At 60.0% G+C, this 18,764-nt stretch overlaps 1 protein-coding gene across 2 annotated transcripts; it reads left to right on the forward strand.

Annotated features, from left to right (window-relative positions):
* The first annotated feature begins 7,590 nt into the window (after nt 1–7,590).
* Nucleotides 7,591–18,764, forward strand: SKOR1 (SKI family transcriptional corepressor 1). 2 transcript variants are annotated; one of them, XM_072808539.1, is made up of 9 exons: nt 7,591–7,678; nt 9,984–12,222; nt 13,268–13,355; nt 14,295–14,402; nt 14,946–15,017; nt 16,469–16,543; nt 16,774–16,848; nt 17,361–17,426; nt 18,014–18,764. In XM_072808539.1, exons 2-9 carry the CDS (start codon nt 9,994–9,996, stop codon nt 18,106–18,108), a joined length of 2,808 nt encoding a protein of 935 aa, XP_072664640.1. In that variant the 5' UTR covers nt 7,591–7,678; nt 9,984–9,993; the 3' UTR covers nt 18,109–18,764. The 2 variants fall into 2 exon arrangements, with proteins under 2 accessions (XP_072664640.1, XP_072664639.1); XM_072808538.1 differs by lacking the exon at nt 7,591–7,678 and adding an exon at nt 9,651–9,742.

Raw genomic sequence — 18,764 nt, forward strand, 5'->3', positions numbered from 1 at the left:
AGCACAAAGTAAAATCAATAAATTAGATTAGATGTCAACAAAAATTAAAACTTCTGTGCTTTAAAGGACACCCTCAAGAAAGTGAAAAGACGACTCACAGAAGATATGTGCCAAACCTGTGTCTGACAAGAGACTTGTACCTTGAATATATTAAGAACTCTTTCAACTCAGTAATAAAACTAGAAATAGTCCAATTGAAAAAGTGGGGAAAGGATTTGAACAAACGTTTCTCCAAAGATGTACAAATGGCTAATAAGCCCATGAAAAGATGCTCAAAATTATTAGTCATCAGAGAAATACAAGTCATAACCACAATGAAATACTATTTCACACCCACTAAAATAGCTATAATAAAAAGAGATGATGGGGGTCCCTCGGTGATACAGTTGGTTGAGCATCTGACTCTTGGTTTTGGCTCAGGTCGTGATCTTAGGGTCCTGAGATTTAGCCCTGCAGGGGCTCTGTGCTCAGCAGGGAGTCTGCTTGAGATTTCTCTTTCCCTCTGCCCGTTCCCCTCTACACCTGTTGTATGCAAATGCTATAAATAAATAAATAAACAAATAAATATCTCTTTTTATTTTTTTAAGATTTATTTTTATTTATTTATGATAGAGAGGCAGAGACACAGGCAGAGGGAGAAGCAGGCTCCATGCTGGGATCCCGACGCAGGACTCGATCCCGGGACTCCAGGATCACGCCCTGGGCCAAAGGCAGGCACCAAGCCACTGAGCCACCCAGAGATCCCCTAAATATCTCTTTTTTTTTTTTTTTTTTAATTTTTTTTTTTTTATTATTTATTTATGATAGGCACACAGTGAGAGAGAGAGGCAGAGACACAGGCAGAGGGAGAAGCAGGCTCCATGCACCGGGAGCCCGATGTGGGATTCGATCCTGGGTCTCCAGGATCGCGCCCTGGGCCAAAGGCAGGCGCTAAACCGCTGCGCCACCCAGGGATCCCAATATCTCTTTTTAAAAAAAGATGATAGTGTCGTCAAGGATGTGGAAAAACCAGAGCCCTCATATATTGCTGGTAGAATGTAAAATGCTGCAGTGCTTTGGAAAAGAATCTGACAGTTTCTTAAAAGGTTAAGTGTAGAGTTATGAAATGACCCAGAAATTCTACACCTAGATATATATCCAAGAGAAAACATACTACCATACACACATGCGCACACACATACTAAAATTAAATAAATATACAACCACACAAAAACTTGCACATGAATGTCCATACCAGCCTCATTCATAATAGCCAAGAAATGGAAACAAACCAAATATTCATCAATGGATGAACAGATAAGAGATACCAGCACAAAGGAATATTACTTGGCAATAAAAGGGGATAAAGCACTAATCCATGCTACAACATGGATGAACCTTAAAAACATTATGTTAAATGCAAGAAGTTGGTCACAAAAGACCATATATTGTGTGTTTCCATTTAAATGAAATGTCCAGAATTGGCAAATATATAGAGGCAGGATATATGGTGGTTGCTTAGGGCTGGGGAGGATGGGGAGCTGTGGGGTGATAGCTAATGGGTACAAGGGTTTTGGGGTGATAGATACATTCTAAAAGTGATGGTTGCATGTCTTCCCAAATAAAGCCACTGCCAGTCCCACAAAATAAAAATAAAAATAAATAAAAGTGATGGTTGCACAATTCTTTGAATATAAACAAAACCACCGAATTGTACACTTTAAATAGGTGAAGTATGTGGTCTGTGTATTACACCTTAGTAAGGCTTGACCTGTCCCAGCAACCGGATTCCACCACCAACGTTCAGGCAGCTGTCTGGAAGTGACCCGAGGCTGTCAAGGAGGGGAAAAGTCACATGTGCTGAGCCTCCACTCTGTGCCGTGTGCTCTGTGCGGGCTGAGAATAGGGGAAGGATGTTCAGGAAAGATAACATCTCCTTAAATTTTGCACCTTAGCAACTTACTCTAGCCCCGGACCTGGGTATGTGCCACACACCCAGCAGTTTATGTAATCATTACGACACCGCTGTAACACCCACGTAACTACTCTACTGATGGAGGTTTAAGACTCAGAGCAGAACTGGGATTTGAGCCCAGGTCTTGCTGGCTCCAGAGTCTGTCCTCTTTGCAGGCCTCCCCACCATGCTGAGTGGAAAACGAGCCTGGGAAGGAAGCCACCTAAAACCAATGGGAGCTTGGCAAGTCTTCCAGCTGCTTCTCCACCTGCCTGCCAGGGCCTAATTCCTCCTCCTCCTCCTCCTCCTCCTCCTCCTCCTCCTCCTCCTCTTCCTCTCGTCCACCTCCAAGATTTTATTTATTTATTTTGGAAAAAGAGGGAGAGAGAGATGCAGAGGGAAGGGCGGAGGGAGAGGGAGAGTCTCAGGCAGACTCCACCCTGAGGGAGGTGGCCACCATGGAGCTCGATCTCAGGACCCTGACCTGAACCGAAACCAACAGACACTTAGCCGAAGAGGCACTGAGGCGCCCCACTCCCACCATCTAAGACAGCAAGCCTTTCGGGGCTCTACCTGAGTGGTCTTGCCTGAACCTGTGAGGATGATAGGAATCCCAGGACCTCCTAGACATGACCAGAGAGCACCGAACCTTTACTCTTGAAGAACCAGCTGCCCGCTAGACACCAAGGGTACCATTCAATCACCATGGCCAACAAGTCAACTGGGACCCGGGCTGGGGCTCACAGCCTTTACACTCAAATGCTATTCACTCATTCATTCATCCAACAACTATGTTGAGTACCTCCTGTGTGCTAAACCCTGTTTTAGGCCCTGGGAATACAATAGCAAATAAAACATTCCAGTGAGAGATTCAGAAAACACTCACAAATTACCTAATTGGACAATATTAACTGGTGGACAATCTAATGATGAAAACAAAACAGTACTCGACAGAGGGATGTGGGCCCAGGAAAGCAGGCAGGCTTGGAGGAGGCCCAGTGTCGGGTCCAGGAGAGCGCTCTGAGACTTCTGAAAGGCAGACCTGGAAAGAGAAGTGAAGCCAGCCTGCTCTTCGGGTTAGAAGTCTCTAGGTGCCATTGAATTTTCTTGGTGTGTTTCTTTGGGTTGGTAGGAAATTTCTACATGCCCACGTCTCCCCTGTGCTCAGGACCTTGGAAAGAGACTTGTGGTTAAGCTGGCGCTGACCAAAGGGGAGCTGTTGAGAGGAAGGTAGCTGGGATATGAGCAGGGACCCAAACTAGAGATCTGAAGGGGGAGGGAGTCCTGGGGCCAGCTGAGCTACTCGGCCACCCTCTTTCCATATACCTCTGGTCAGGTCTGGGAGGCTTCTATGTCTGGCTGAGGCAAAGAAATCTGGTCCTGGCTCCCCACTCAGGCCCTCCTAGCCTAACTTGCTTCCCCAAGTGCAGAGCAAACCCCAGGGTGAACAGAGCCAGGCCTCATGACTTTTGAACCTTTCCCAAGGCCTCCTGGCTCTGGGATTTACATTCCAGCTGGGGCACTCAGGTCCCTCTCCCCACCCCCTAGCCCTCCAGGGCTGGTCAATCCTTCACTCTCAAAAAGTGCTGGTCAGTGTGCCCATCCAACAGATGCAGACCAATACTGAGGCCAAGAAAAGTCCCCTGCACTCAAGTGGTAGGTGGAAGAACTGGCTCTGGACCTCAACTTGCCTTGCTCTTTCCAATGACCAGAAGCTGGGAGTCCCGCTGGGAGGAGCTCTGATTCCAAAGAGCCAGGTCTGGGCGACGGGAACCCAGAGGGTGCAGCCTCCGGCAAGTCCCGGGCAGCCTCGTGGCCGCACCCAGAGTGAGGTGGGCAGGTGGCCCTGATCACCTTCGCGCAGGCTCTGGGGCCCCGTCTCCCGTGCGACCTCACCACTGCTCTCAGGCTGCTGCCCGCAGGCCCCGCCCAGCCACCCTCCCTGCCTCTGTCTGAGGCCGCAGCGCGGGGTTCGGGTCTATCTGGCCGTCGGATTAATATCCAGATATTAAGTAAACAATAAATTAGCAAAACTACAAGAAAATTTTACAGCCCTTTGCATTTGGCAATCATTGAGTGTTAATTAGAAATTCATTACAATTAAAACCCTGCCTAAACAGGGCCTGCGCGCCTTAATTACATCTGATTTTTAATTCAGAATACGTGTTTACACAGTAAGCGCTACGTACCCCATGATTATCCCCAATCCTCTTTATACTGTACTAATTATGTAAATTAAACCTAATTAACTGACGAAAACTGCCGTTAATTCAACTGGTAAAAGATATGGGCTTGCGGAGGAGGCGCGGCCACCCAGCCCCAGCCCCTGCCGCAGCCCGATGGGCGCGGGGCGCCCAGCCCGCGTGGACGCGACGCCAGGGACCCAGGAACGCAGAGGCACAGCAGACCTGGAGCGGGATGGGGGGAGCACCTGATCCGGAGCCGGGCCCTCCGACCTCAGAGCCTCCTCGCAGTGGATATAAGAGAATCCGCACTGTTGGGGGGTCAGAAAGACCAAGGGCATTGAGTGCCGCGGGCTCCCCCAGACTCTGCACTGGGCCTCAGGATCCAGAGCCCCCTCTGTGGAAGATGGGCCCCACCCTCCAATGACTGATCCTGAGTTCAAGTCCCAGTGCTGCCCTGCACTGGCGGCCTGAACCAGAGCAAGTGACCTGGTGCTGCGAGGCCTGTTTCCTCTGCACGAGGTGTCGTGTGATGATAAAAGCTCCTCGTGAGCTGCGCGGTCCTGCGCATTCCTTATCTTCCCTTCCCTAAGCGAGGTTTTCCAGATGCGTGCAAGGCACATCTGGCGTCTGGGAGATCAGCCTGCCTCCCTTATTGCCTGGGGAGCCTGGGAGGGTTGGCTTTCACGGCCTGACCCTCAGTTTCCCGCCTGTAAAATGGGAATAAATGATCCCTATCTATTCCCAAGGCCATTGCAACTGCAAAATGTTCGCGGTGGTGCTAAGGGGATGCTGGTTCAGGGCAGAGCCCAGGCCCGACACCCAGGGCCGCGCACTGCCCCCCAAGGGAGCGATGTCACCTCCCCAACCTGTCTCCAGGCGCCTTCAGACTCTCTGCAGCTCAGACCCTTGGACGGAGCGTTGGGTGGGTCCGGGAGGCGGGTGTTGGGTGCGGAGAGCTGTCCGCAGCTTGGTGCTGAAGGGAGATGCCGGGGCGCCCCTGCACGGCCCTAGCGCCCTAACCGTAACCCTAACCCGAGGAGGGAACTTTTGTCTGAGAAGTCCCTGGGGGCCCTGGGGCCAGGCTGCCCGAAACGCCCTAGAGGCCGACCCGGAGGGCGTCGTTGGCCCTCGCAGTACAATAGAGGCAGGACAGGCAGGCCTTGCCCCTCCTCTTTCCACTCCCACCTCCCCACTACCCCAGGGGCGTCCTGGCTCCGCGATCGTTGTCACTACCACACCGAATTCTGAGATGCCTTTTAAAAAATCATTAGGAGCCTAAGAATAATTACCGAACGGGATTGTAATTATGGGATGGGGGAGGCCGGGCAGAGGGAGGGGGGATGAGCAGGTGGAGGCTGGGGTTGGCTCTCGGACTGGGACAGAAAACGGGTTCCTGTTTATTAGCTCGGAGGAAAGTGTCTCGGTGGTGCCGGGGAGGGTAAAAAGCGGTAGTTAGAGCCGGACAGAGGGAAGCCTGGGAAAGACGCACTAGCAGAGGGACCAGAGGCAAAGAAAAGGACTGAGCAGGCTCTGAAAGAAAAGAGAGACCGGCAAGGAGATCCAGGAGAGAGAAAGCCTCGGAAGCCGAGGGAGGTGAAAGAGCAAGAGGCCGCTCTAGAAGGGACCCCTCAGGGCCGACAGACCCCCGAAACTTGGGGGCAGTTTTTGATAACGCGTTAGCCAAGGGGAGGGGGTGACAAACGAGTCAGGCCAGGCCCCCTCTCTCCAAGGGCAAGGCCTGGGCAATCCGTTCGCGCCCCCAGAGGATTCTCCTAGGGTCCCTGGGAACCGGGGCGAGGGACAGGGGGTTGGGGGTGAAGAAAAAGCTAGAGGAGAGAAGTGGACTGATAAGGGGGAGGACTGACGAACCCCAGAGAAGGCCTAATGCAGGAGGGGAGAGGGCTGTAACCCAGAGCGAGAGGGAAAACGACGGGGCGGGGGCGAGGGCGACCCCGCGCCGCGGGCCGCGGAAGATTTATGGCGCAGTCCGGGTTCCAAGGACGCGCTGCGCTAGCCCTACTGCCGACGTCGGTAGCCGCAGTGGCCGCTGCGCCCCCTGCCCGGACGGCCCGCTGCGCCCCGGGCCATCTTTGCCATTATTAACTTCTGTTTGATTAGGGTAATTGTTCAAACTTAGGCTGGACAGTATGATTAATTACAGTTTAATTAACGTGTCCATTAAGGACACTTAATGCCATGGGGGGTGCGAGGGGGCACCCGGGTATGAACGAATAGGGAGGGGGTGAGCCTGGTAACTCAAATGAAGTAGAGACGGAGATTGAAAGGGAGAACACGGTGACCCAAAGGGGTAGTGGGGGGAAAGAATGGTGAAGACAGAAACCTACAGGCAGAGAGGGGAGAGAGGGGTGGAGAGAAATGGAGCTTTGGAAAGAGAAGATGCCAAGGGGTGGCTGTAGCATCAGAGGGCTAAACCCATACCATGGGGAAACTGAGTTAGCTGCAGAGCTGGAGACTCTGCTAGCAGCCACCTAGAAAGTAGTTGACGCTGCTGGGAGCAGCGATGACTTAATTCCTACCCTGGGCAGGTCGTTGTGGGGAGTGGGGGTGGGGGGAGGCGATCAAGATGGGGGTGTGTGTGGCCCAAATCCAATTCCACTGCTTGGTGAAGGAGTCGTCCCTCCCCAGGCTGGAGCTGTCCTAACGCCTTCCAACCAAATCAGAAGCGGTGGGGAAGTTGATTCTGCGGCTTCCCAACTACCCCCCCCTCACACACACCATGGCCCACACCCTTATCTCAGCCCCGGCTGGCCGCCGCCGGTTACCCAACTGGCTCCCCACGGCCACGCTCGGGCTCGCCACTGCTTTGGCCCCGAAGTGCGATGTCCTTCCGCGCGCATCTTCCTTCAGAGCCTTCCTCAGCCCCGTCATCCGGCCTTGGCCCAGACGGCTCCCGGGCCCTAGGCGGGGAGTGCGGGGCCCTCCCCACTTGGTCCTGGGAGGCAAACTTCGCGGCCCTGGGCCCTTACTCCCTCCCTCCCGTCCCCTTTGGCGAGCGTGGGCCGCAGGTGCCGGGCGCGGGGCGCAGGTGTGCGGCCGCTTACCTGGGGCGCGCAGGCCCGGAGCTGCAGGAGGCGGCGGGCGCGGCGCGTGGCCCGCGGGCTAGAGGACCCCGGGAGGGCGCGAGGGGCTGCGCGGGCGGTGGGTGTGGCGCCCCGGCTCGCAGCTGTCAGGCGCGCCCTCCCCGCGCCGGCCTCGCCACTCGGGCTGTGACCGCGCCGCGCCCGTCGCCGAGCCATGCGCTCCAGGCTCCGGCCTCCGCTCCGGGCCCGTCCGAGGCCTCGGGGGCAGCGGCGCGGGGCACACGTCTCCGCTCCCGGGGCCCCGGCGTCGGGCGCCTGCTGAGAGCCCGCGCGGCGCGGGAGGGGCCGGCGGGGCCGCGGGTGTGAGCGCGAGGAGCCCGGGAGCGCGGCTGTGCGCGCGCGCGGGGAGGGGCCGCGCCGTCACCCGGAGAGCCCGGCGGATCCCGGACTCCCGCCCGCCGCTCCGCCCGCCGCGCACCTCCTCTCACCGCTCGCCCGGCTCCAGCCGCCGCCGCACGGTGAGTACCCGCGTCTGGCCGCCCGCCACCCCCGCGCCCTGCGCCTGCAGCTTTTTTCGTTTAGTTCCGATTTGGGTTCTTGCGGCTGTTGTTTTTATTATTCTACCTAAAGACTCCATCCCCTCACTCCCACTGCTGTCCGCCTCCCGCCTCGTCGCCCCCTCCAAGCTCACCCCTCAAACCCCAGGAGCCGGGGAGGGCTCCGCAAGCAGCCGGGCGGCCGCTCCTGGCCGCTGCGTACAGCTCGTTGCCCGGGCTTTCCGCTCTGGCCCTCGAAATCCAGTTCCTTTCCTAGGGCCCCCCTTCTCCTGGCTCTGGGGCCCAGAGCCCCCTCCACTCCGGAAAGCCCCGCGGGGCCCCCAGACCCTCAGCCTGGGGAGGACGCGCTCTGCTCTGGGCGCTCCCTTCACTGCATGCGGGCAGGGCACACTTGCCGATTTCGGAAACCGAGAAGACATCGTCATTTCCCAGAGCCGCGGAGCCCCCCCGTCACCTCCCCATGCCTGCCTGAGAGCTCCTGGGGAGCGAGGGGGCGCGGGGCTCGCCTCTGCCGGGGAGTTAGGACAGTGGTTTTGCCTCCTAAGATGTTGCAAGGGACTTCAACGTGAAAGGAGGGTCAACTTGTCTCAATTCGATCCGCGGAGATGAAGATGAAACAGACAGATAACAGATAAATAGCGTGATACTTGAAGAAGGTATGAAGACAGATGGGAGAAAGAGGAGCGAGCTGGGAGAGACAGGCAGCTCAGGGCCAGATAAGATCGACAGACGGGGGGCACCTAGAGGAACAGCGGGAGGGAAAGAGACAGAGGAGCCCCGTCTCTTGGATGAAGCTTTTGAACTGGGATCCCCAGTCACCCTGGAGCTGCCCCTCTGAAAATGGATTGGCCTTTCCTGACGAGTGTAGCGGAGGGGCCCTCGGGGTCAAGCTGCCTGGGCCGCAAGAGCACCTGCAGCCATGGGCCGGATGGGAGCCTTCGGTGTCTGAGGACACGTGGCTGGGCCAGGCGACCTAGAGGGCCCCGCGCATCCGTTCCTGGGTCCTCCTGCTGCTGAGGTCCACGGGAGAGGCTGCCTCCCTGCTTGGGCCAGAGATCAAAGCGCGGGACCAGCAGCAACTTTTGACCTGGACCCTTGTGGCTTTGGACACAGGCCAGGACTCCTCTCAACCCAGATGAGCTGGGACAGCCCGGCTTGAAGTATACTCAGGGAGGAGATGCCCCCCCAAAGAGGAAGTCCAGAGCCCGGAGAGGCTGCATTTGGCCTGAGCAGGAAAGGCATAGATGAAGAAGAAGGAAAACTTAGGGAGTGGGCTGTCGGAAGCAAAGGAGAAGTGTGGCTCCTGAGAAACTTCCTCGAGAACCTGTCTGTCCCCACGCGCTGACCCGGATGGAAACCAGCTTTGGTCCGGAACGCAGCTAAAAATGCAGAAAATGTGGTTAGGAACTGCGTGACCCCGGTTCCACTGATGGCTGGGGGGAAAAATGGTTTGTATTTCCAGCCGGAATCTTTCTGCTCAACGAACGCGAGGCTCCGGGCATGAAAGGTGAAACTCGGGCTTGTGGAAACCAGTGCCGTTATCCCGGGGAACCGGCTCGGCCCGGAGCTGGGTGCGCTGGGGGCCGCCCCGGGGGCTGGGCGCGCGCGGCGCGCTTCGGAGAGCCAGCCGGGTTCAGCACCGCGAACAGCGGTCCCCTCAGCCTCTCCCCCTCCCTCACGGCCTCGGGACCCTCCTCCTTCTCCTTGCCCCCCCCCCCCCGCCCCCTGCTGTCTGGAGATGGGCAGTGACCGCCCCTCCCTTCCGTCCGTACCCCTCCCAGCGCCTCCCCCGCCCGCCCGCGTGCATGCGCGACTGAGCAGAGGGGCAGCCTGTCCCCGAAGTCTGGGCTTCAGGACCCGGGCGGGTAGGGCAGGCTGCGAGGGTAGCCAAAGGCGCGCGCGGATCTGGACGTTGGGAAGCCTGGGTTAGGCAATGGCTTTGCTGTGTGGCCTTGGGCAAGTCACTCTCCGTCTCTGGGCCCCACTTCCTCCACAATCCGAAAGCAAAATTGGGGCGTTCTTGAGGTCTCAATTACCCCCTTCCTCTTCCCCAAGCCCCAGGGGCTTTTGTTGTGGCGCCAGCACGCGTTTGGATAACAAAAGGCTCCCGTCCGGGGGTTGGGGGTGGGGGCGGGGGGCGAATGAGCTTGGACTCCCTGTAGCCAAGTTTCCCCGCGCGCCCAAGTCGGCGCGCCCCGCTGGGCGGGCCCGAGCCACAGTGGCGCTGAAAATGGCTCATCTGTTGTCTACTTTCTCTGTTTCGCAGGAGCGGCGGCATGGAGGCTCTCACCACTCAGCTGGGGCCGGGGCGCGAGGGCAACTCCTCACCCACCTCGAAGCAGGAGCTGCAACCCTACTCGGGCTCCAGCGCTCTCAAACCCAACCAGGTGGGCGAGACGTCGCTGTACGGGGTGCCTATCGTGTCTCTGGTCATCGACGGCCAGGAGCGCCTGTGTCTGGCGCAGATCTCCAACACTCTGCTCAAGAACTACAGCTACAATGAGATCCACAACCGCCGCGTGGCCCTGGGCATCACGTGCGTGCAGTGCACGCCGGTGCAGCTGGAGATCCTGCGTCGGGCCGGGGCCATGCCGATCTCGTCGCGCCGCTGCGGTATGATCACCAAGCGCGAGGCCGAGCGCCTGTGCAAGTCGTTCCTGGGCGAGCATAAGCCCCCCAAGCTGCCCGAGAACTTCGCCTTCGACGTGGTGCACGAGTGCGCGTGGGGCTCGCGCGGCAGCTTCATCCCCGCGCGTTACAACAGCTCGCGCGCCAAGTGCATCAAGTGCGGCTACTGCAGCATGTACTTCTCGCCGAACAAGTTCATCTTCCACTCGCACCGCACACCCGACGCCAAGTACACGCAGCCCGACGCCGCCAACTTCAACTCGTGGCGCCGTCACCTCAAACTCAGCGACAAGTCGGCCACAGACGAACTGAGCCACGCCTGGGAGGACGTCAAGGCCATGTTCAACGGCGGCACCCGCAAGCGGACCTTCTCGCTGCAGGGCGGCGGCGGCGGCGGCGGCGGCGCGAACGGCGGGGCGGGTGCGCAGGGGAAGGGCGGTGCCGGCGGCGGGGGCGGCCCGGGCTGCGGCGCGGAGCTGGCCCCGGGCCCGCCGCCGCACAAAGCCCTACGCTGCGGCGACGACGAGGCCGCCGGGGCTCCTGGGCCGCCTCCCCCGCATCCGCAGCGGGGCCTGGGTCTGGCGGCGGGAGCCGGCGGCCCGGCGGGCCCGGGCGGGCCTGGTGGCGGCGCGGGCGTGCGCAGCTACCCAGTGATCCCGGTGCCCAGCAAGGGCTTCGGCCTCTTGCAGAAGCTGCCCCCGCCGCTCTTCCCCCATCCCTACGGCTTCCCCACGGCCTTCGGCCTCTGCCCCAAAAAGGACGACCCGGTGCTAGGCGCGGGCGAGCCCAAGGGAGGCCCGGGCACCGGGAGCGGCGCGGGCGCGGGCGCAGGCGGGGGCGCGGGCGGCCCGGGATCTGGCCACTTGCCCCCGGGGGCAGGCCCCGGCCCCGGAGGCGGCGGCATGTTCTGGGGCCACCAGCCCTCCGGGGCAGCCAAGGACGCAGCGGCCGTGGCGGCAGCGGCCGCCGCGGCCACCGTGTACCCGACGTTCCCCATGTTCTGGCCGGCGGCAGGCAGCCTCCCGGTGCCGCCCTACCCCGCGGCGCAGAGCCAAGCCAAGGCCGTGGCGGCCGCGGTGGCGGCGGCGGCGGCGGCGGCGGCGGCCGCTGCAGGCGGCGGCGGCCCCGAGGCCCTGGACGCGGCCGAGCCGGCCAAGGAGGGAGGCCTGGGCGCCGAGGAGCGCTGCCCGAGCGCGCTGTCCCGCGGGCCGCTGGACGAGGACGGCGCCGAGGACGCGCTGCCGCCGCCGCTGGCCCCGCTGCCGCCGCCGCCGCCGCCGCCGCCCGCGCGCAAAGGCTCCTACGTGTCGGCCTTCCGGCCGGTGGTCAAGGACGCCGAGAGCATCGCCAAGCTCTACGGGAGCGCGCGCGACGCCTACGGCTCCGGGGCTGCCCGCGGGCCGGGGCCGGGGCCGGGGCCGGGGCCGGGGCCGGGCGCGGGGGCCGCCGGCGGCTACGTGAGCCCGGACTTCCTGAGCGAGGGCAGCTCCAGCTACCACTCCGCCTCGCCCGACGTGGACACTGCCGACGAGCCCGAGGTGGACGTGGAGTCCAACCGCTTCCCCGACGAGGACGGCGCCCCGGACGAGGCCGAGCCGGGCGCAACCAGGGCGCCCAGCGCCGGCGGCGGCGCGGACAACGACCAGCCCGCAGGGCCCCCGTCGGCCGCCTCCTCGGGCGCCGACGGCCCCACGGACTCCCCCGACGGCGGCAGCCCGCGTCCCCGGCGCCGCCCCGGGCTGCCCTCGGCCAGCCGGCCGGCATTTGGGGACTTGGCGGCCGACGACGTGGTGCGGAGACCCGAGAGGAGCCCGCCGAGCGGCGGCTATGAGCTGCGAGAGCCTTGCGGGCCGCTGGGGGGCCCCGCGCCGGCCAAGGTGAGCCCCGCGCCCGCCTCGCTGGGGGCGCCTCCTCGCTTACCCCGCGGCACCACGGGGGTGTGGGGCAGCCGCTGGCCGAGTTAGGGTCGGGAACCCTGTCCCGAGCGGGCGTAGGCGCAGGCGCCGCAGGCCGCAACCCGCCGGGACCCCGCAGGGGGAGGGTTTCGGAAAATCCGGGGGGTGGGGAGTGGGGAGGTGGGGAGGTGGGGGGCGCGCCCAGGCCTGAGAGACGGGTGTGCCACGTTTGTGTTGAGTGTGGGGGAGGGGAGGTGGAGACCGCCGGTAACACTGAGAGCGAGAAATAAAAGGGGTCTGGGGAAGGAACGTGCAGCAGAGAAAGGGACCCCATGCCGGAGAAGAGCGCTTGCGAGGCTGGGCCCGTGGCGCACCCACCCGGAGGGGGTCAGGGTCAGGGTCCCGGGGAAGACGGGCTGGAAGGGAGAGGAGAGGCCGGCGCCCCGCTCAAGCCGGGCCCCAGCAACGCCGGGCCGGAATCTCCCTCCACCCCAACTCCTTGCTTTCTGAGCCCCTTTGAACTCGGGCCTTGGGAAGCGCCGGGTTCCTTGGTAGGCGGCTGTCCGGACGGCTGGTGGGGGGCTGTGGGGGGGGCGGGGGACGGGCTCTCGGGTTGGCGGGGCCACGGGTTCGGGTCGGGGCTGCGCCACTAAGCCGAAACCGTTGGCTCTTCTGAAAGTGGGTGCGCACACCTGTACATTTCCATCAGGTCCATTAAAACACGAACCATTAGCCGGATGCGAAAGGCGTCATTTATGCGGGGACTCTGGGCGAGGGCTGGCGGGAAGACGCGGGAAAGGAGGCGGGCGAAGGTGGGTGGCGGGTGCCGCCGGGAACAGGCAGCCCTGGCTCGGCTCGAGAGCCGCTTTGTCTTCCTGATGACCCCGAAACTGCAACGGGCGGAGCGGCCTCGGAGGGCGCGGGGCGCTCGGGTCCCGCTCGGGTCCCTCTCGGCCGCGGCGCGGGGCCGGCGGCCCTGATCCGCTTCCAGCGCCCCCCTAACCCCTGTCATTTTCGGCCGCCGCAGGTGTACGCGCCCGAGCGGGACGAGCATGTGAAGAGCGCGGCGGCGCTGGGGCCCGCGGCCTCCTACCTCTGCGCCCCCGAGGCCCACGGTAACGCCCCCAGCCCCCCTGCCGAGGTCGCTGGCCAATGCGACGTGGGGACCGCGGGCGGAGGGCCGGGGCCAGGGCGGGGGGCGGGGGGAGGGGGTGGGCTGCGAGGGGAGCCGAGAGGAGGAAAAAGGGAGAGGCAGAGGGAGCAAGAGAAAGGGGGAGACGGACGGAAAAATAAAGGAAACTCAGCGGGACTCCCAGTAACTTCCACCGTTTGGTCACTCAAGGAACCGCCCTGTCCACCGCACAGAAACACGCTCCCGTACACCTCACACTCGGGTCAAATCCTTTTTAAAATCACGCCCGGCGCCTCATTCATTCGGCAGTGCTTGGGCCCCGAGGTCCTCGTGGGCAGGCCGGGTGGGGCGAGGGTGCGGGCGCTCGGCCGCGCGCTTGGATGCCCCCGAAGCGCCCAGGCGGCCCCGGGGTGGGGGGTGGGGTGTGGGGGGGCCCTGCCCTAGCGCCGGGCCCCAGGGGCTCGAAGAGGAGGGGCCGAGGGCCTCGCAGATCCGGGCGGGCCAAGCCCCGGGAAGGATGCCTCCCCCGCCGCCACCACCCCGCGCGGGTGGCCGCCTGGGCCGCGCTCTCGGCGGGGGCGGCGTAGGCAGAGCCGGCGGCCACGCGCGCTCGCGGTGCCCCAGTATCTGCGCGCGATGTAGGTCGCTCGTCCCTGGTGGGCTCGGCAGCTCGTCTTGTTCTTTTCCGGGGGGCTGGGGAGGGGGCGTGGAGCGCGAGAGGAGAGGAGAGGAGCAGACCGCGCGCGGGGGAGGGGGTGCCCGGCCCAAAGCCTGAGGGTGCAAGCCCAGGCGCACGGCCGGGAACCAGCGGCGGCCGCGACACTTTTAATTAGGGCTCGGGCGCCCCGACCGTGGCAGCTCTGGCCGTATCGGGGTCACGGTTTCTTTGCTTCTCCTTGAAACTCGGTTTATTGCCTTTAAGAACCAGATAAGGAAGACAATCACTCGACCGCCGACGATTTGGAAACGAGGAAATCCTATCCAGACCAAAGGAGTATCTCCCAACCAAGTCCCGCAAATACAGACCGAGGTGAGCCCTAGGACCCCTGCGCGCCAACCGCACCCGCACCCAGAAGCTGGGGCCCAGGTCGCGCAGGTGCCACCGGCCGGGGCTTGCGTGCGAGAAGGGCTCTCGATCACTGTAAGCGGCTGCTGGGCCTCGCGTGCGGCTGGCGGATACGCATTTAAAGAGCGCGCGCGAGGTGCAGGCCAGGTTTCCTGAGCTGTTTTCCTCCTTAGTGGGTTTGGGGCTCTTCCGGGTAAAAGAAAGGGATAGTGTACTGAAAAGAGATGACAGACACCATCACCCACATGAAGTAGGTCAGAGAGCGCTTCCTGCCCTAAGATAGCCTATGTGAGTCCGCTGTCCTTCAGTGGGTCACTCTAAAATGAGAGCTACACCCCTAAACTGATAGCTTGGAGGGTAGGTGGCACTCCATACCTGTAACTGTCTCTTCTAAAGGCGGAAGATGTGGAGCAGCTCCCTGACGTAGCACAGATCCGGGCAGCTCACCCTTCCCCTCCCAAGGCCTCTCCCAGCGTAGAATCCCTCTAACCTGCCCTTGTATCTCAGGTGAAGATGGGCTCACCCTGGATGTCACAGGAACTCAGCTAGTGGAGAAAGATATCGAGAACCTGGCCAGAGGTGAGGTTAAATCTGTGAAATGGGGATACACTCTGCTTGGGGTAGAGGCACCCTTCTTGTAGGGGAGTGTGTGGGAAGACAGGGCTCCTGGGGAATCAGTTTTCTTTTTTCTTTCTTTTTTTTTGGGGGGGGGGTCAATTTTCATTGAGTAGAAAGGATAATCCTCTGGGCACTTGATGCTGGCATAGAGGTAGAGGGGAGGGGAAGGGGGAGGGGGTGAGTGAACCAGACCCCTAGAGGTTCATTAGAAGTTTGGATTCCCAAGATTGGCCTGTGTGAAGAGCACAGTAAAAGAGAGCAGTGAGTAATGATCCTCAGAACTTGATGCATGTGACAATCAGATAGGGCAATTTGGGTCTCCCAAACTCACTGGAAGACCGGACTTTTTCTAAAAAGCAAGGTGGAAAGGAGGCATTTTTTTTAAGGAATATCTGAGAGGTTAAGTTTTTCCTGGAATTAACATATAACCACCCCCAACCAAATATACCCTAAATGGGGGGGGGGGGATAGAGCCTTTCAGAATGGGATCCTGGGTTGCTGCTTCACCTTCAGGGGGGAGAGTGTGGCTTTGAGGCACAGAGGATAGAAGCCTCTGACCCCACTTTGCTCCTCTACCTCCCATTTTTGTGTTTCCTCAGCACCTGCTTGGGGTGGGATTTCTCAGCCTCCACATGGGGAGGACTCTGATCCCAGTAGCTCCAAGGTCAGGGCAGTCCCTGCCATCCATCCCTCTGTAGCTGGTTCTGAGGGCATAAGTGCTTTCCACATCCACCTGCTATCCATCACCCTGCCCCCAACCAGCCCAGATATGTGCTTGCAACTGGTGTGGGAAGGGGGAGAAGCATTGGTGGTCTTCCACTCTTCCAAGTCACAGATTTTATAAGGTATACAATTACCTTCAAAATCATTGGTGCTTTATATGAGAGCTCATAGTATGGATTTGGGGTCCTGGGACCCCCTGAAATGGTGAACAAACTGTTGTGAGTACAGGTATTTTTCCAGGGCAGGGATCCAAGTCTTTGACCAGATTTACCCAGCTCCTATTATTGAAGGGAGGGATTAGGTGTGTCATTTGGAGGGGTAAATCAAGTCCTGGGCCAGCCTCTAAGGTTAGGGAGTTAGGAACAACTTAAAGCAGATACCATGCTGGTTAGCGCCTGGAGCCAGGGCCTAGAAGCCCAACATGGCTTCTACAACCCCGAATTTTAATTCTCCTGGGCAACCTGTCTCCTGGCCAACACCTGCCCCACACACACACCCAAATCCTTTGGAAGCAAATGGAAAACCACTGTAGAAGGCCTCTACCTCCTGGCCCCACCGCTCCACAACTCCCACCTCAGGGCTCTTGGCCAGAGCAGGACCTCCAGGACCTTTGGGGGGTGGGGAGCTGAGTCCCGCACACCCCACCCACCTTTACCTCCCACTCTCCTCCCACCCCCCACCCCCCACAGACGAATTGCAAAAACTGCTCCTGGAGCAAATGGAGCTCCGCAAGAAACTGGAGCGAGAATTTCAGAGTCTCAAAGGTACCCCCTTCCTGACCCACCTCACCCCACTTCAGCACGAGAGCCTTCTTTCTGTACACCGGGACCCCGGGACAGGCAGCTGCCCAGCCGGAGCCGCAGCACCCTCCCCTTCCCGGGTCTCCCGGCTAGGCCCCGAGCCCGCAGGGGTGGGGGTGGGAATGGGGAGCGAGGGGAAACGGGCCGAGGGAGGGGGCTGTGCGTCACAGCTCTCACTTAATCAATTTGCACAGATAATTTTCAGGATCAAATGAAGAGGGAATTGGCTTATCGAGAAGAAATGGTGCAACAGCTGCAAATTGTCAGAGGTAAGACGGGAGTCAGGTGAGCGCGCGCACGGGGCCGTAACTGCCTCTCGTCTGGCAGAAGCCTCAATGTTGGCTCAGTCATTTGGATTTAAATTGAAGGTAATTTAACAATTATTTTTTTTATTTAATATCCTTTGTATACTCTGATTAGCCTCAGAATGGCAAGCGAGCCCAGCAAACGGCTTGCAGGCATCATTACATGGAGTGATTGAACTTCTTATCGCGGCAATTTCCATGGTTTCTAAATTAAAAATCGAGGCGTAAAATTACCTGGGAAGTAATGCCTAAGTTTGCTTTAATTTTGGTTAGATCCGTCTGCCTTTAAGCACCAGCCCAGGCTTTTTCCTCCCTCCGCCAGGCTGCAGTTTGGAGCACTGATACTCCTTCCTCCGTCTCCCGGATTTGTTTCTTGGAGGGGCTGAGCGCTGGGGAGAGGGTGAGGCGCGGGCTGTGACCCCGGCCGGCTGGAGGGTGGTCTCATTTCCTCACCGGCCCCTCCCCATGTCTTCCAGACACTCTGTGTAATGAACTGGACCAAGAGCGGAAGGCGCGCTATGCCATCCAGCAGAAATTAAAAGGTGCGGATGCCGAGGAACAAAGATAGGACCGTTGCCAGGCTCTGGCTGTGCCACTGAATGAATGAGTGAATGAATGAATGGATGGATGGATAGATGAATGAATGAGTGAACGAATGATGGGCGGATGAATGGATGGTGAATGAGCGAAGGAATGAGTGAATGAGTAAATGGCGGGCTGTGAGAGGGGAAGGCCAGGTCTACCTAGATCAAAAGCTGAGAGGAGGAAAATGGGAATTCTTTTTTGTGATGGGGAAATAATTCTAGAACGATAGAATGGGGATTAAGAACCCCTTGAGCCCCTGGCATTGGGAAATCCGCCGTGGGATCCAAATCTAGCCGTGGGCAGATTGACTTACCGCTTCCTGTGCCTCAGTTTCCTCCTCTGTATAATGGGGCTACTGAACCAGAGCAGTGGTTCTAAATCACCCAGTTTTCTCGCCTACATTCCTGCCTTTTTCTGATCCGTTGAGAACCCCTGAGCCCGAAGGGGGTGGGTGGCACCTGGGGGGGGGCAGGGGGTCGAGTGGACCAGCCCGTGGGCCACGCCGGAGAGGTGCCCACCTCGGCCTGCCCGACTGTCTTTCCAGAAGCCCACGACGCCCTGCACCACTTCTCCTGCAAGATGCTGACGCCCCGCCATTGCACTGGCAACTGCTCCTTCAAGCCCCCGCTGTTGCCCTAGGGCCGGCCCGGCCGCCCCTGCGCCCTCAAGCCATGCTGCTCTCCTCCTGGAAATGCCCGTGGCCGCGGCGGCCCAGAGCGAGGAACAAGCCATTCGGACCCGCCCGATGTACATACAGCCTCCCCCCGCCCGCCCGCCCGCCCTCCCCCCGGGCGCCTCGGCCCAGGGCCCCCTTCTCCGTTTCCAAGTGTAAATAGCACCTCGCCCCACCGTTGAACTCCAGGGCACCGGACCTCATGGGGTTAACTGGACCGCAGGGGTAAGATAGGGGAAGGGGGGCCTCCCCCGCCCCTCTCGGCCTGGGACCCCCGATTGTGTACACGATGTAGCAACTTTGCTGGCGCAGGCCCCGCGCTCCCCCGTCCCGTCCACTTCTGAAACTTGTTCCTGACGACAAAGTGGCTATGTGCAATGGATCTAAATGTACTGTGAGTCTCTCTTGGTTCCCTATTGGGTTCCGTTTTATTTATGCTGTAAGTTATTTTGCTCCCTTCTCCTGGACCTATTTCCAGCCCCGTTTTGCATTTCCCCTTTGGGTTTGGTTTTGTCTATGTTTCCTTGTTAACCTCTTGATGTAACAGCACTTTAAAAAGGGCGACAACTGACTCACGAGATGGAGACCACCTTGAGCCTGTTTGGGGAGACCACCCTGTATC

The sequence above is a fragment of the Canis lupus genome, chromosome 32 (assembly GCF_048164855.1).
Source record: "Canis lupus baileyi chromosome 32, mCanLup2.hap1, whole genome shotgun sequence".
NCBI lineage: Eukaryota > Metazoa > Chordata > Mammalia > Carnivora > Canidae > Canis > Canis lupus.

What these genes read in the sequence shown, in the direction of transcription:
- SKOR1 (XM_072808538.1), top strand. Translation starts at nt 9,651, where the DNA reads ATGGCTTTGCTGTGTGGCCTTGGGCAAGTCACTCTCCGTCTCTGGGCC. An exon ending in GGGGCCCCGCGCCGGCCAAG is followed by an intron (nt 12,223 to 13,267) that starts GTGAGCCCCGCG and finishes CGGCCGCCGCAG; the next exon opens with GTGTACGCGCCCGAGCGGGA. An exon ending in ACAGCTGCAAATTGTCAGAG is followed by an intron (nt 16,849 to 17,360) that starts GTAAGACGGGAG and finishes CATGTCTTCCAG; the next exon opens with ACACTCTGTGTAATGAACTG.